Source organism: Emys orbicularis, chromosome 2 (assembly GCF_028017835.1).
Source record: "Emys orbicularis isolate rEmyOrb1 chromosome 2, rEmyOrb1.hap1, whole genome shotgun sequence".
NCBI classification, from domain to species: domain Eukaryota; kingdom Metazoa; phylum Chordata; order Testudines; family Emydidae; genus Emys; species Emys orbicularis.
In genome coordinates this window covers 240,868,360-240,886,231 of record NC_088684.1, presented here as the reverse complement: position 1 = coordinate 240,886,231, position 17,872 = coordinate 240,868,360, and the positions used below count along the sequence as shown (strand labels likewise).

Below are 17,872 nucleotides of genomic sequence, written 5' to 3'. Positions count from 1 at the left end.
AGCTGTCCCATGGCTTCTTTGCAGACAGCAGCATGCCCAAATTGAATGCATTAATTCTATGGGGAAATCTCTTTTATGGAACTAAAATTAATCTCTTCAAATTCCCAGGCACATGGTCCACTGCCAGTGCCATCAAATTAAAGGAGGGGCTGCATTGTCTTGAGTCAGAGGAGACAGCTCCACTATAGCTGTAAGGCCTAATGGAGTGAAGTAAACTCTGGTGTGATATAAGCCATGAGCCGACTGCTCAAGATTTTAAAATGTGACATGTGCAATTAGTGACACAGCAAAAGGAAAGAAAGAGCCGGGAAATCCCTAGAATCCTACTGTTCTTTTCAGGTGAATACTTTATAACTAATAAGTATGGCTCTGTATGACACAGGATAACAGAAAATAAGTCGCTCTTTTGGATTTTTTTTCTTTCTTGAGGGAAGGAAGAAGTGGAGGGCATGAGTAATAGTTAAAATATAAAACTCAGATCTAGTCAGACAATGGTAATTCCATCTAAAGTCTCAGAAATACTTAGTAATAGATTTTGCTTTCTGTTACACCCATGCAGCCCAGCTGGCTTCAATAGGGTTGCACTACTGCATCTGATAGACAAATTTGTCCCCTAGTGCTCTACTGCCTGGATCTAATTCTTAATTCCCCTCCAGATAAAATAATAACTATCCTTAGTCTTAATCTTGGATACAGCCTCTGTCTACAGAGGCTTTTAGAGTATTTTTGTTGGGACTGTAAGAAAGTGTTTTGACATTCATCATAACCAGAACCTGTCAGATGTGATTACTATTGAGCATAGATATGTCCTGAGGAATTAGGGATGGCTAACAAGATGATTCTTTAGAATACACCCAAATGTAATTTTACTGTTTTTTTCCTCTGTAATGTTCAGATCCAGACATATTTTGGCTGAAGCTGGCCATGGCATGTGTGAACGCACTCTGGTGCAAACTCAGTGAAGCAGCTTACGGGCCAAATACCCCACCCCACACTGGTGTCATGGGTGTACCTGAGGGAGGGTAGGTCATAGTGGAGCTCTCTGTGTTATGCAGATCCTTCACTAGCACAAGGTCCCAGGGCTGCTCTCTCGGATGCTTGGCCAGGCCAGCACAGGATCAGGGAGCTGTAACCTGCTCTCTGACTGTTCTCTCTCCCCTGAGCTAAACAAAACTTGGGTTCAGGGAAGAATTGAACCTCAAGTATCGGCGGGGAAAGGGATGGATCTTCAAGGGTCCCCAGCCTCCTGGTGATGTGCAGCCCAGTTGCTTGAACAGGGCTCTGCATAGTGGTCAACTTCTAAAAGGTTTTGCAAAGGACAGTTGTCCAGACAAGCCAAGGAGGTTGGGGGTCTGTGAGAGCCACTGTGACCACAGGGTTTGGTGTGCATTCTGGTGAAATGTATTATCTATATGTTCGAGTCAAACAAATTACTCATGACAGCAACCCCATAGGGTATGAAAGTATCACTGTCTTGGTTTTATAGATGGAGGAATGTAGGCAGAGATGTTCCATCACTTGCCTCAGCCATAGAAGGAGTTGTTGTCAGAGCTGGACACAGAGAGGAGTCGTCCCTGGCTTTCAGTTCTACACGTAGTCCATTAGACCAGGTGCATTATACCTTCATGATGAACTGCCCCTTCATGTTTACAGACATCATATTGGTTGTTCAACACAGGAACCAGCTTAGATTCATGCTGGTAGGTTTGAGGGAGAGAGTGACATTAGTGCTATCAGTAGCAGTTTATGGAGCACTTGAATCCATTACCATGTGGGTCCTCCCAAAAATCAGTGAACCTGCAGCCATAGTTTTCTTGGAGGCCAAAGACCAGCCTTGGGTTGCTGTAGTGAGAACCATAAACAACTAATGATTTTTAGAAGGAAATAGGGACTAACTTTCTATTCTAGCAATCAAATTATACTTTCCTTAGTATTTTGCAAAGAAAAGGACTATAAATGTATTTTTATTATTAAAACATGAAAGATGAATTAGATTAAGTCTGATATTCCAGTTACCCCCAAATTTGGAGGGATGAAAGGGAGAGGAAGCAATGACATAGGTTTTCTGGTCTTCACAGGCCAGCTGTGTGTGCAATATGCTGAATCATACTAGCAAAAGTCTGCCACAGTTAGTAAAGTAACTTTATTGTTTTGTGGAGGGAGTGGCGGTACTGCTCTGGTGTGAAATACATTCATCCAAGTTGATGCTTTACATCTGCATTCTTTTTTTCTTTTTGCTAATTTTCAGAAAAGCATTTTGAGGCATTTACTCACCCTTATAATCTCAGCTATCACTGACAGAACCGTTCTAAATGTCACCCCCACTTTTCCAGTTACTATCATTGTAATCATTATCTTTCTTTTGTCTGGAGGTTTCCATGTATCCTCTCTGTACAGATTTTTTACTACCATTATAGGTAGTGCTAAATAGTGACGCCTATACGTATGGTTGCCTGACACGTCCCATTGTAAGATGCTGTTTTCAGTTACTTATAACTTTCCCATAATGTAACCATTTGCGCTGCAATTCTCCATGCTGCATTTTTGCTTCAGTCTGAATTTTTCTGGGAAGGTTCAGCTAAAACGATTGAGCTGTTTCTGAGAACAAGATTAGGGAAAAACATGTTTTGCCTGAGCTAAAAAATTCTTACAATCATTTCACTGAGACACTTTAGTGTCTCCAGGCTTTGGAGCAGGGACTTGAAATTTGGTCAGGGGATGGGGTAGGATGGCTGATATCAGGGATAAGCCTATTGGCTTCCCAATGGAACATGACCAAATGTGGTCAAGTTATAAGGCTCTGAATAATAGTCTCAGTTTGCATATGCTCACTAGAAACTTGTTAGAATTTGGAGGCTAAATTTTCCAAAGATTCAGTCTGTAGTGAGCATGATCCATCCATTTACAGCAAATATATGATGACCAGGCTGCTCATGTATAGAGCCCATGATATTCTTTTTATTTTTTATATTTTTTATGTTTTAGGAATTTCTTGTTATTTTATTTTACACCGTTATCCAGGCACCCTCATGCCCCCTTTTATATTTCCCCTTGTCACAGGGTGCCTCCGTCGGTACCTGGTGAATCTTGCAGCCTGGGCAGTTCAGATGGTTTCGCCGTCACAAACATACATACTGGGTTGTTTATCTTTCACCAAGGTGTGCATTTATTTCCCTCTTACGTAACAATACTTGTGCAATACAGGCTTACAGCAAGGTAGGCTCCCCTGCAGCCCTCACCTCACCTCCCTGCCCTGTCCTGCCCTGATTGTCACCCAGGTGCTCACAATCCCCCATCAGAAAGTATGTAATTGCCCTCAGCTGGGCCTGCAGCCTTCTCCAAACCACAGCAATGTCAGTGATCAGAAGAAGTGAGGTTCTTACCCACGAAAGCTTATGCTCCCAATACTTCTGTTAGTCTTAAAGGTGCCACAGGACCCTCTGTTGCTTTTTAGTGATCAGAATGCTACTGATAACACCCTGCCACACCCCTCTCCTGTTGACCTTCAGCCCCCCAATTCCATTAGGCCCAGAAGCCCCTTCCCTACCCCCCTTAAATATTCCACCTCCCCTACTGAGTCCCAGCCCTCCAGGTCACCCATTAGTCCTGAGGCCCTCTCACTTATTCTTCCTTATATATTTTCCCTGGCCTCTGGGTGGGGAGGACCTAGTGAGGGGTTGGGTCCTGCCCACAGGAGGTGGAAAACTCTGGGGGAGGGGGTCAGGTCCTGTACCTGGGGGTTGGGAGGCCCCAGGGGGTTGCAGATAAAGCCCACACACACTCATTCTGCAGCAGTGGCTCCTGTCCTGCAGGTCTAGGCTCAGTTCCCCACACCAGGCATTGTGACTTGGACATGGGTTCGCAGCATTGCTCAGGTTTGACCCGGCTGCCCCTTCATCAGTGGGGCCGGGGCAAACCTGAGCAGCACTATGATCCCATGTGCCAGGTTGCAACACCTGGAGCAGGGATCTGGATTCAGCCCTGCAGGACAAGAGCTGCAGGAGCTGCCACTGCAGGGTGCATTTTCGTTTTATGCCATTTTTTATGTTCTTTTTCATTTTGTGTTATTTTGCATTTGCGATGAACCTGGGGCTTTACTCATGCACCTTCCCCACAGAGGCATGTGCCATTCCAGGACTGTGAGCCTGAGCAGGACTTCCCCTGCAATTGTTCTCTGTTGTGCTCTCAATGCTGCCCCTGCTGGCAGGCTGGCAGCTTGGATAAGGAATATGACTGGAATGCAGAGGGATGAGGAACCCGGGTGGCAGGAGAGATGCAGTGCTGTAGGTCAGGAGCAGGAGCTTGAGGAGATGGCAGTATGAGGGAGAAAGGAGTTAGAAGCAGGACCTGGACTGGGACTTCACATCATCCCTGTCTCATTCAGTGCTCAGGATGCACAACGCTCTCGGGGTGAATTTGGGGCTGTGCAATGAAGAAGGCTGTTGTCATAGGGCCCCTGCCTCATTTGTTGCAGAAGTTGGAAGGTGTGTGGTGAATGAGGCAGTGATCGTGGACTTAAATACTGTATCACAATAAATATGCACCAGGGGCTGGATTAAGGCTGCCCAGGCATTTCCTAACTTTTGACTACTTGCTTTACAAACTCAACGTTCTTTCAACATAGCTTTCTTTAAAGGTAATTATATAATAATTGTTGTGTCTTTATGGAATTTTCTGTATACTTGCATTGTATTGCTTTAGTGCAATCTCAATGGAATAAGCATAACAGACCTGCAGTAAAGTTGAACTATCCTCTTTTCTGAGCTAAAATGACAGCAATTTGATTCTCCAGTGTTCTGACCCTACTCAAGTTGAGTTTTGTGGGAGTAAAGAGTTCAGAATATGGTCCCCAGTGTTAAACGTACTGTTGAGCAATTTGGAACAAAACAAAGGAAGTTAAAATGCAGAAACAAAAATCACACAGAATGGACGAGAACTGTTAACAGTCTAACTTATTTAACATGAAGTCTAGCTCCTTAACATGCTCTTCTTTTTCCTATGTGCAGTATCAGTAAGAGAATGCACATGTAATTTAAAATAAGGCAGGTGCTATCATATATGGTATATAAAGATATTAATTTTAAGAAGAATTTCAGGCTGAAGTCTGGAATTCTGGAGTTAGTGAATTTAGATTAGCATCTTAATTAATGCAATTGACTTTTAATATAATTGAAGACCTTCAAAATTAAACACAGTCAACAATAATAAAGTATCAGTGTTTGAACCTGTAATTTTTAAGCCAACGTATGAGCATGAAGCCTGAAAAGTCAAGTGAAAGAAAATATTTGTGAATCCAGTTTGAGCTTTACCTTTTCTTTAATAAATTTGCTTTAAATCTTTAAATGCTGATAAAAGCTAAGCTAAACCATAAAAATCCTAACCCAGGATAAAACCTATGTGAAGGAAAGGGTTAAAAAAACTAGAACATTTGGGAATGTGAAGCATTGAATTATCTGACTGAAACCAGCAGGGGTTGCTGTCACTATTTTGTGGTTGTCACATTCCTGCTATGCTTGACCTTGGAAAGGCTCGACAATGTAGCCTGGATTTGATTAAGGGAATTTCATGTTTTTCCTTTGCTAGAGTCACCCCCCACCTCGACAAACATTTTAAAATGTTAAGAAAAAAAATGTTTGGAAAGCAAACATTTTCCCAAAAGAAATTTATAGTTCAAATTTACACCAAGTTCGCACTCACTGGAGCAGTCCAGGTTTCCACTGAGGCTTTGAATATTCTCTGTAAACCATTAGTCACTCCCCTGGAAGAGACAGCTTTTTATAGGCAGCGGGATAAAACAGGCACAGATGTGTGTGTAATATTAGAGGTTTTCACATGTACCTGTACTTTAAAAGAAACCTAGAAAATTGGAAAAGAAAAAGAAGAAAAGCAGAGATGGGAAAAGTACAATTTTTTTGACTACATGTGATGATGAATTTAGTTAAAGGGAGACATTAATGTTTTTGATGCCCATATGTTTTTGTATAGTGGATTTTGGGGATCATGCCAAGCAGGATGCTTAATGAAGGTATGAGCTGTAGTTTGTAACTGGCTGCCTTTTTATTCTGCAGGACTGTGATTATGCCAATTGCCAATGAGTTTGATCCGGACATTGTCCTAGTATCAGCTGGATTTGATGCTGTGGAAGGCCACGATGCTCCATTAGGCGGGTACAAAGTCACAGCTAAATGTATGTATAGTCATAAAGTGGTTATTTTTTTCTGGCTTGATAATTTCTTCTGGGATGGATCTTTATTTCAGAACCAAATTTTGCCCTCATTTATACGCATATGAGATTGCCCTGGTGTAACTGAGAGAAGAATTTGTCCTTTAGTTAATATCCGTGTGTAGCCATAGAACTCTCAAGAACCACTTGAATGTGATACAAATACAATTATTTCTTAGCTTTTCTAGGTCACTCCTTGTTGCAGAGCCTCTTGGCATATTTTTGTCTAAGTTTGAAAGCTTTATTTTGTTGGCATTCAAATAACCTTTCGGTGATTTCATGCTTTTCTTCAACGGGCCCCACTTACAAATGCAGTAATAAATTAGTCATTTTTAAACTGTGTTGAACATGTTAAATTTTGGAGGCTTAATTCTGATCTCACATTGTTTTTATACCACTGTAACCCACTGAATGAGTTACTCCTGATTTACACCACTGTTCACGAAGGTCAAGATTTTCAAAAGAAACTACTGATTTGCAGTGCCTCAGTTTCTGGATGCCCAGCTTAAGCCCCTAAAGGAGCCTGATTTTCAGAGGATGGGTGCTCACCAGCTTCCAAACATTAGACCCCTTTAAGGTGTCTCCAATCGGGGACCCCAAAATCACTAACCACTATTGAAAATCTTGGCCAAAATCTGTTTCTTGCCTGTGGGCTAGATTTGTAAAGGTATTTAGGTGCCTAAAGATGCAGCTAGACATATAGTGGGAATTTCAAAACAGCCTAGGTGAAATCAGTAAGAATTAGGTGACACAGTGATTTTGAAAATTACACTAGGTAGCTGCATCTTTAGGCACCTAAATACCTTTACAAATCTGGCCCAATAACAACATGTTGAGCAATGTGCATTGTAGCATTGCAATATGTACGACACTGTTGGCATTCTACGCTGGAATACAAAACAGACTTGTTTTCTAATCCAGATCCTTATTTAGTGTAATTTAAAAACACTCCATAGGAGTCAGTGGGAGTTGTGTGTTGATGTGCAAAGGAGGGAGCACTGTGTAAAGGTTTAGCTCAATGAGTCCTTGAACACCAATGGGAGGTGTTAATCTGCAGTGGGAATGGAGAGGAAACAAGAACCTAGCCATGGTGAGGAGCTGACCAGCCACAGAAGCTCGACTGCCAACTCCTTTAAGGTTGGGATGTTATCTGCATTGTGACATGCATGCAGAGTGCAAATAAAAAATTACCTTTAATTTATTATAGCTCTAAATTTCTGGGAGTGAAATCCCTCCTTGGCGGAGGACTCGTGCAAGTCCCGCCATGCTACACTGTCCTTATCATTATCCTTTACAAATAAGGGGAATGGGTAGAGCTGTGATTGCATGAGCTCAACACTCCCAGTGTGCAGGGCAAGAGGGCTTCACAATGACTCTAAAATTGTTGGTCCAGAGGGATCCTTACTTACCTGGATGACACAGCCAGGAATCCTTGCTCAGTGGGCTTGAGAGGTACCACTTGCTGTTCCAGGCACGATGGGCTGTGAAGCAATTCCACAACCTACCAGTATATTGGAGGATGTATCTTATTTCTCTCCCCCCCGCCACCCCCAACCTTGAGAAGGAGAATGGAGTGAAGAAAAGGATTATCTTGTATTTTAAAATCAACTCAGATAATTTTTTCTTCATCCACTCTGCATTCTGAATCCATTCTACCTCCTTTACGTCGCTCTTACAGAACCTGAAATCATCTTAGAATTTTAGTACAAGAGGCCATACACACCAGTATAAATGTGAACAAAAAGATGATTTACGGTAAGTGGCTCTTGTTTAAATTAAAGGAAAAGCAAATATAGGCCCAGATAATAATCATGTATCTAAAGGATGAATAAATTTCTTTGCACAGAGCCAAAGGAATTTATTATTTCCCCAAAACAAAATACTCAACATTCCACCATACGTTTTTAGAGCATATCATACTGTATATGGTATAGAGAAAAGTGCGTACAGCCTATAACAAAAAAATCATCTAACATTTGAGAGACAAACTCCATATTAAAGAAGTACAATGGTAATCTAAATATGGATCCATGAAGAAATAGTTATATCATTGATTACTTCTCAGATTTGTAAAACATGTACAATACAAGCAAGTGCACAGAGAAATGTTAACATGTTTTTGCAAGCCGGACTGTAGCTTGTACCCAAACTATTATTGTCATTTCATTTACATATTTTTAGTGCTTTGCACCCATTTAATACACTGGTCTCCCTGATTTCCAGTGAGCCAGTCCAATTTTTGCACTTGAGAATTAAGACATTTACATCAAAGAAGGAAAACTGATTCTTTGACTATTTGCCCCACTTGGTAAAGAAGCAATATAGAGATGCTGTGCCATGGGTGGAGAGCATTTTATGGCCTTCAATCAGAGCACAGTCACAAGGGAATAGCTGTAAAGTGTTAACAGAGCAGCAAGTTCTAGCTCTGAAGAACTGGGAGAAAAGGGATGAAGAGAGATGATCCAAATGAGAAAATCACTGGGCCAAATACATCCCTGGTGTAACTCAACTGTACTCATGGAATCATAGAAATGTAGTGCTGGAAGGGACCTTAAGAGGTCATCTAGTTCAGCTCCCTGTGCTGAGGCAGAACCATGTAACCCTAGACCATCTCTGACCAGTGTTTGTCTTAAAAACCTCCAATGATGGGGTTTCCCCAATCTCCCTTGGAAGCTTATTCCTGAATTTAACTACCCTTATAGTTCAGAAAGTTTTCCCTAATATCTAATCTAAATCTCCCTTGCTGCAGATTAAGCCTGTTACTTCTTGTCCTACCTTCAGTAGACATGAAGAACAATTGATCACCATCCTCTTTATAAGATCCCTTAATATATTTGAAGACTGTTATCGGGTCTCCCCTCAGTCTTCTTTTCTCAAGACTAAATATGCCCAGTTTTTTAACCTTTCCTCATAGGTCAGGTTTTCTAAACCTTTTATCATTTGTATTGCTCTCCTCTGGATGCTTTCCAATTTATCCCCATCTTTCCTAAAGTGTGGCACCCAGAAATGGACACTGTACTCTAGCTGAGTCCTCACCAGTGCTGAGTAGAGCAGAACAATTGTCTTACATGCAACACTCCTGTGAACAAACACTAGAATGACATTAGTCTTTTTTGCAACTGCATCACATTGTTGGCTCATATTCAATTTGTGATCCACTATAATCCCGAGAACCTTTTCTGCAGTACTACTGCCTAGCCAATTATGCCCTATTTTGTAGTTGTGCATGTGATTTTTGCTTCCTAAGTGAAGTACTTTACATTTGTCTTTATTGAATTTCATCTTGTTGATGTCAGACCCGTTCTTCAGTTTGTCAAGGTAATTTTGAATTCTAATCCTGTCTTCCAAAGTACTTGCAACCCCTCCCAGTTTGGTGTAATCTGCAATTATTTTAACCCTAATCTCTATTCCATTATTCAAATCATTGAAAATATTAAGTAGTACTATACCTAGGACACCTCTGCAAGACCCCACTAGATATGCCCTCCCAGTTTGACAGCAAACAGTTAATATCTTACTCCGAGTACGGTCTTTCAACCAAGTGTGCACCCACCTTATAGTAATTTCATCTAGACCACATTTCCCTAGTTTGCTTATGAAACTGTCAAGTGGGGCTGTATCAAAAGCTTTACTAAAATCTAGATATATCACATCTACAGCTTTCCTCTATCCAGTAGGTTAGTAACCTTGTCACTGAAGGAAATTGTTCATGACAAATCCATGCTGGCTATTCCTTCTCACCCTATTATTCTTTACATGCTTACAAATTGATTATTTAATAATTTGTTCCAGTGTCATTCCAGGTATTGAAATTAGGCTGACTGGTCAGTAATTTCCCCAATCCTCTTTGTGTCTTTCTCCAGTCCTCTGGGACCTCACCTGTCCTCCATGAGTTCAGAAAGATAATTGCTAATGGTTCCAAGATTGTTTCAGCTAGTTCCTTAAGTATACTAGGATGAATTTCATTAGGCCCTGCTGATTTGAATACATCTAACTTATCTAAAAAGTTTTTAACCTGTGCTTTCCCTATTTTGGCTTGCAGTCCTTCCTCCTTCTTGTCAATATTAAATGTATTGATTATCTGGTCACCTTTTTAGTGAAGACTGAAGCAAAATAGGCATTAAACACCTCAGCCTTCTTGATGTTGTCAGTTATTAGCTCTCCTTTCCTGCTAAGTAGAGGACCCACACTTTCCTACATCTTTCTCTTGCTCCAGATGTATTTAAATAATTTCTTCTTATTGGCTTTTATGTCTCTTGCTAGGTGTAACTCATTTGTGCCTTAGCCTTTCTGATTTGTACCAGCATGCTTATCCTATTCTTTTGCACTCTTCCTTAGCAATTGGTCCATGTTTCCATTCTTTGTAGGATTAATATTTTATTTTCAGGTAATTAAAGAGTTTCTGATGGAGCCATATTGGCCTGTTACTATTCTTCCTACCTTTCCCTCACATTGGAATAGTTTAAGTTGTGCCTTTAATACTGCTTACTTGAGAAACTGACGGTTCTTCCAAACACCTTCCCTTAGATTTTCTTCTTAGGCAGCAATACCTAGCAGTTCTCTGAGTTTTTTAAAGTCTGGGTTTTTTTAAGTCCATTGTCCCTGCTGATCTCAATCCTTCCTTTCCTTAGAATCATGACATCTATCATTACATGATCACGTTCACCCAAATTGCCTTCCACCTTCAGATTCATAACCCATTCTTATGTGTTGGTCAGAATAAAATCTAAAATGACTCTCCTGTTGTCCTTATGTCTTCCAATTTCTGAAACAAAAAGTTGTACCCAATACAATGCAAGAACTTATTGGAAATTTTGTGTTTTGCCATATTACTTTTCCAGCAGACATCTGGTTGTTAAATTTCCCCACTCCTACCAGGTCTTATGTTTTGAATATTTCTGTTATTTGTTCTAGAAACACCTCATCCACCTCCTGTTCCTGATTTCGTTGTCTATAGTATACCCCAACCATGATATCACCCCTATTTCCCCCCCTTTTATCTTTACACAGAGACTTTCAAGTGGTCTGACTCTCACCTCCTTCCTTGGAACTCAGAACAAATGTATATATTCTTGATGTATAATGCAACACCTCCTCCCTATTTTTTCCTTTCCTGTCCTTCCTGAACAAGATATACCCCTCTATATGAATATTGCAGTGATGAGATTTCCCAAGTCACTGTGATGCTAATGAAGTCATAATTTAGCTTATGCACTCCTGTTTATTCCTCATACTCCTTGAATTTGTGTATAGACATCTAAGATGTTGAGCAGATTCCCCCAGTGATTTCTATTTTTTTGGTCCTATGACCCTATTGTAATTTTCTATGTCTCCCCCCCACCCCCCAACATCTGTCTGTTAAGGTTGCCTTTTTATGCTTATCTGTAGGCTTTTGTCACCTGCCCCCTTTGAACCTAGTGTAAAGTCCTCCTCACTAGGTTAGTGAGTTGGTAGGCTAAGATGCTCTTCCTTTTCTTGGTCAGATGGACCCCATCTCTTCCCAGCATCCCTCCTTTCCAGAACAGCATCCCATGGTCAAGGAAGCCTAAGCTCTCCTACTGACACCATTTGCGCAGCCATGCATTTGTCTCCAGGATGTGTGTGTCTCTGCCTTGGTTTTTACCCCAACTGAGAGGATGGACAAGAACACAATCTGCACCCCCAACTCCTTTGCCATCACGTTCAGAGCCTTGTAATCACTGCTGATCTGCTCAGGGCCATATTATTATTGCCTGCATGAATGAGCATCATGAGGTAGTGATCAGAGGGATAATAAGCCTCAGCAACCTTTCTTGATGTGTCGGATATGGGCTCCAGGCAGGCAGCACACTTCCTGGGACATCATGACAGGTCAGCATGATGGATGCCTCCATCCCCCTCATAAGGGAGTCCCCAGCCACCAGCACTCCACCTGTTAGGTGCCGTGAGCCTCCCAGGCTTAATGTCAGATGGCTCCGCCTCCTCAGTCATTGGGGTCACCTCCCATTGCCAGTACAGCATACTGGTTCTTGACCACATTGGAAATGAGACCTGCGTGGAGGATGGAGCACTGTGTCCTACCCTAGGTGGCAGGGAGCCAATCTCCTCCACACAGAGAAGCCAGTTCTCTTTCCTCCTCTGGTGTTGCTGTAGTCATCTGTAGTTGGCTAGCATCCTTCATCCCAGATGTTTCCATGTGCATCCCGTCAATGTAGTCCTCATGCTCCCAGATGCTACACAAATGAGCCACCTCCTCCTTCAGCTCTCTTACCTGCTTCCTGAAGGACTCCACCAACAGACATCTCTCACACCAGGTTTTTTCCCTTCCCTGGCTTTCATTGACTTGGACATGAAGGCTGCATTCCAAGCAAGTCAAAACCAGGATCTTGGTAGACTCCTCCAGGGTCAGGATACCTGTCTGATTAGGTACCCCACAGGTGCAGGAAAAGAAAAAGCTAGCAGTGGTGTTGGCAACACACCATTTTCCTCCCATTGTGGGTTCTTCCTTGTGGAGTTACCTGCAAGTTAAGAGAAGGGGGGGAAAAAAAGAAAACAAAATAAAAAAAACCTTCCTCCACTGGTGAACTCAGCTGGCTAACTCCCTTAGACTCCCAGCTGCCTTCGTCTCACCAGCTATGTGTCCAATGAATGCGGCCTGTTACATCTGTTTATTTTGGGAAGCATATTTAATTTATAGCCCGTATTAATGCAATCACACATTTGTGCATGTTACTTTATTTAAAATAAGTGTAGTCTGGGCCACTGCCCGGTCTCAGCTTCTGAACAGTAAATGAATACATCAGCAGCAAACGACTACTCCATACCCTTTCAGCTGGCTCCCATTCAATGCCAGGCATGGCCTGTGAAGCAGAGTCTCTCTCTGATATTTCCCTCGGTGGTGGTGCTCTTTGCCATGCCTAATGTAGCACTGCAGTTTAAAGGCACAGTTGAGTCCTATGATGATAGTGTTGCTGGTGCTGGAGGATCTGTCACCAGACTAACTTATTGCACAGTCCACAGCTAGAGCTATTCCTTTTTTGGTCAGCTTACCAAGTATTTATGAGCCAAATCCAGCGGTCTGTTGAAAGGATGTGGAAGGAGTCAAAGGTGGAAGAACTGGCACAGTTACAGTTCATGGGGGTCTGAGCCATGGAGAAGCCGTACCATGAAGTGGAATTCTATAGAAGGGTTTTGAAGGCAATAAGGGAGAGAGGTGGCATGACCAGTGGGCCATGTGGATCCACTGGTTAAAACACTCTATGAAGAGAATGCAGAGGGGCTACAGCTGTTTCTGCAGTTTTGAGGCTGCAATTGTGGCCCCAGTTAATCTTGCCAGCTGCTGAAGGGAGGATTCCTTCACCCACCACTCCTCTCAGAGGGGGGCACAAACCCTGTTACTTGGGCTTTGCCAAAGAGTCAAGATTTGGCTTTATGCAGGACCACAACATAGAATGTGTTGCATGGGAACATAATGCAGCTGTGTATTCAAATATTTTTCAGGATTCAAGCTGCTAATGAAAAAAATGTGAGAGACAGTTTCTATTCACAATTGCTCTGTATGCCATTTTCATTTAAATTTGGCTGTAAATAATTTGAGTTTAAATTTTGAGAGCTGGTTGAAACGTTTTGAGAACTAAAAATTTTGTTTAGAAAAAATTATATATGATCTTATTTATTAATTCTTTTTATTGTATAGGTAGGCAACCTAACTGGAGTTAAAATGTATTCTAAGGAACCTTTACCTCACCAAAGCAGTGATGAAAATATTTTAAAGGGTGGGTTGTAGATAAATATATAATAAAAAGTAGATGCTTACATGAAGACTATCCATATTTCTAACATCTCCTAAAGGATCTTAATCCTCCCTCCTCCCAACAGGTTTCATAAATAAATTTGTCTCCATTTTTTTTTTGAGGGGGGAGGGTGAAAAATGGCTTTACAGCTAAGGCCTCATCTACACTAGAAAATTAGGTCAGCCTAACTACGTTGCTCAGGGGTGGAGACAGCACGAAGTCAATGGAAGAATTCTTCCATCAACCTAGTTACCCTCGGGAAGGGAAGCCACCCTCGGGAAGGTGGATTACCTGTGCTGATGGGAGAATTTCTCCTGTCAGCGTAGGTAGTATCTAAATTGAAGCGCTACTGCAGCAGCTACAGTGCTGCTATAGAGTTTTAAGTGTAGACAAGCCCTAACTTAAAAAAAATTCTATTTTTTTAATGAAAATATAGTATTTTCTATTAAATGTTGTGATACAGCTGAAACGTTTTGGGTTATGGTTTTAAACAAAAACTGAAAAATGTTGGTTTTGATATTTTCTTCTCTTTTTCTCCCTTTTTTTTTTGAACCTACTTTCCCATGCAAACCTTCTTCCCCAACTGATTGTGACATTCCTTCATTCGCTGTTTGATCTTTCGAGCAAAAGACATTGATCTTTAACTTAAATTTCTCTGTCTTCCAAAAATTCTGATTTGATTAATTAAGGAGGCTGGATGGAGGTTACCAAACTAGTCCATCCATTCCCAGTTGTCAAGATTTCACCCCTTTTTCACTCTGAATTGCCTTTTTTTGTCCCACTTTATTCCAGTCTCCTTGCTCACAGAAATACTCCTCATGCTCCATGATCCCAATTCAGGAAGATACTTAAACACATGCTTACGTCCCATTGCACTAGTTTATGGCTGGATTCCTTGATCTGCTTAGTGCAAAGTGGGCTTTAAACAACTGGAAATAACCAGTGGAGTACTTCCTCCTGAGCAGAGGAACTCTCTGCTGGCGGAAAGTTGTTTGTGTCTTCTGCACCAGCTACACCACCTCCAGTGTAAGGAAAGGGAAAGGGGTGGTTCAGTTATGTGACATAACAGGAGGGGGCATGGTGAAGGGGAAGCCATGGTGCCTGATCCTCCACTTGCATAGGGTCAGTTATGGATCTTGTGTTAGCAGTAGAAGTTAGACTAGGCCACATAGTTCTCTAGCTTCTATTGGGACCAGTCAGCTGAGGATCAGGGACCTACACCCAGCTCCCTACAGCTGACAATTGTTACTATCTCCGAGCTGAATTCACATATAGCAGAGAATTGAAGCCTTAAACTTAAGTGTAATACATACATATGTGCTTAAGTGCTTTCCTGAACAGGGATGGGCTTAAGCCAGGGGTGGGTAAACTTTTTGGGCTGAGGGCCACATCTGGGTGGGGAAATTGTATGCAGGGCCAGGGCAGGGGTTTGGGGTGCGGGAGGGAGTGGAGGGGGTGGGAGGGGGTGCGGTGTGCAGGAAGGGGCTCAGGGCAAGGGATTGGGGCAGAGGAGGGGTGTGGGGTGTATAAGGGGGCTCAGGGAAGGGGGTTGGGGTGCAGGAAGGGTGTGGAGTGCAGGAGGGGGCTCAGGGCAGGAGTGCAGGAGGGGTGTGAACTGTGGGAGGGGGCTCAGGGCAGGGGGTTGGGGTGCACAGGGATGCAGGGTGCAGCAGGGAGCTCAGGGCAGGGGGTTGTGGTGCAGGAGGGGTGCGAGATGCAGGCAGGGGGCTTAGGGCAGGGAATTGGGGGGGCGGGGTGCAGGAAGCGTTCGGGCTCCGGCCCGGCGCCGCTTACCTAAAATGGCACCGGGGTGGCAGTGGTGCGCACTGGGGCCAGGGCAGGCTCCCTGCATGCCTGCCCGGGCCCCATGCCGTGCCACTCCAGGAAGCACTGCGGCCCCTGGGGGAGAGGGGGCGGAGAGCTCCGCGTGCTTTGCCCTTGCCATGCCTCCAGGTACCTCCCCCGAAGCTCCCATTGGCCGTGGTTCCCCGTTCCCAGCCAATGGGAGCTGCGGGGGGCGGTGCCTGGAGGCAAGGGCAACGTACGGAGCCCTCTGCCTCCCCACCCGGAGGCCACAGGGACATGGTGCCGGCCGCTTCTGAGAGCGGTGCGGGGCCCACGGCACCATGGGGGGCAATCCCGCGGGTCGGATCCAAAGCCCTGAGGGGCCGGATCTGGCCCGCGGGCCGTAGTTTGCCCACCCCTGGCTTAAGCATATGCATTAGTACTTTCCTGAACTGGAGTACATGTGAACACTACTTTGTACCAGTTTAACTAAATTGACAGAAAAACTAATTGGTTAAATCAGTGAAACCACATAATGTTTGTGCAGAAAGTTTACAAAAGACCTTTCTACCGGTATAACTTTATCTACACTGGTGAGTTAAATCAATTACAAAAACTGTTTGTGGAGAGGCCCTATGCAATGGGAGGCTCTCTCTCTGTATTGCTGTTCTTTCAGCAAGCTATCATGATCCAGATAGAATGCAGCTGACAGCCTCTACCGGCTTAGCAGGCAGAGGTTTTCAGCATTATTTCCTTAACGATGCTACTTGTAAATATATGCACAAACATCTAAGGGAACTATCCTCAGCAGGTGTGAATTGGTGTATCCCCAGGTCAGTGGAACTAAGCCAGTTTTCCTCAGCTGAGGATCTGGCCCAAAAGCTTGACTAGAAGTGAGATGGTAACAGGGCACATGCCCTAAACACAAGCCAATCAAATCTGCACACCACACCATCAAGTATGTATGTGCGTATATATTACTGGTTTGAAGAAAAGTAATACTGAAGCCTGACTCTTTATGAAATTAATTTGTTGCACAATACACAGTTGTATGAAAAATGCAAAACAAATATATAGATTGTCTATTCAGTTTGTATAAACTTATACATGTTATCTATCAATCGGACCATTTTCTATAGCACCTTTCATCACACAGTGTACTACTATGGATATTCCATTGGCCGTTTACTGTAGCACTTAATAAAAGATTTACCAAAATTAGGACCATATACTGCTGCCTTTGATCTTCATACAGAGCAACTATTGATATTACTGGAAGTTCTTTGTGTGGATCAAGTGCAGTATATGAACCTTCATTTTAATACAATCCAAAAACATTTAAGGGGAAAGCCCATATCAGTTACTGAATAATCTTAGTATTTCTCTTTTATGACTAACCTTTTATTAAACTTTCAAAAATGTAACATAAAAATTTCAGTATAATATATAGTATATTATAAAAAATATATGAGCATAAAATACCTTTTTTTGATATTGGAGTAATGAAAAATCTTGATTAAGGATGAAATGGAGGAAGGAAAAATGATGTTGAGTGTATGGTATTCTAAGATTCTGCGTTGGCTTACTGAGCCTTATCTGGAACGCTGAGATGTAGCTGGTATGTCCTGTACTTTGGTTTATAGTTAATTTCTATAGTCTGTGCTAGGACATATTTTCTTGTGATTTGAATGTACTCTGCCCACAGATCTAAGATAGGACTGCCAGATCTGGTCATAAATTTGCAGTTTGTTGACTCTAGTAAAAGCAACAATTACATAAAGTAAAACTATTTCCCCATGCTAATTTTTCCCCCTACTCACACCTTCTTGTCAACTGTTTGAAATTATCACTACAAAAGTTTTTTTTCTTCTCCTGCTGATAATAGCCCACCTTAATTAATTAGTCTCGTTATAGCTGGTATGGAAACACCCATTTTTTCATGTTCTCTGTGTAGATATATCTTCCTACTGTATTTTCCACTGCATGCATCCGATGAAGTGGGTTTTAGCCCACGAAAGCTTATGCCCAAATAAATTTGTTAGTCTCTAAGGTGCCACAAGTACTCCTGTTCTTTTTGCTGATACAGACTAAC

The 17,872-nt window shown here is 42.5% G+C and overlaps 1 protein-coding gene across 4 annotated transcripts in view; it reads left to right on the top strand.

Annotated features, from left to right (window-relative positions):
• Positions 1 to 17,872, top strand: part of HDAC9 (histone deacetylase 9) — a 340,664-nt gene that overhangs the window by 267,899 nt on the left and 54,893 nt on the right. For all 4 annotated transcript variants that reach the window (XM_065399534.1, XM_065399533.1, XM_065399536.1 and 1 more), the window contains one exon: positions 6,069 to 6,187. In XM_065399534.1, coding sequence (XP_065255606.1) covers positions 6,069 to 6,187 — 119 coding nt within the window. The remainder of the gene's footprint in view (positions 1 to 6,068; positions 6,188 to 17,872) is intronic.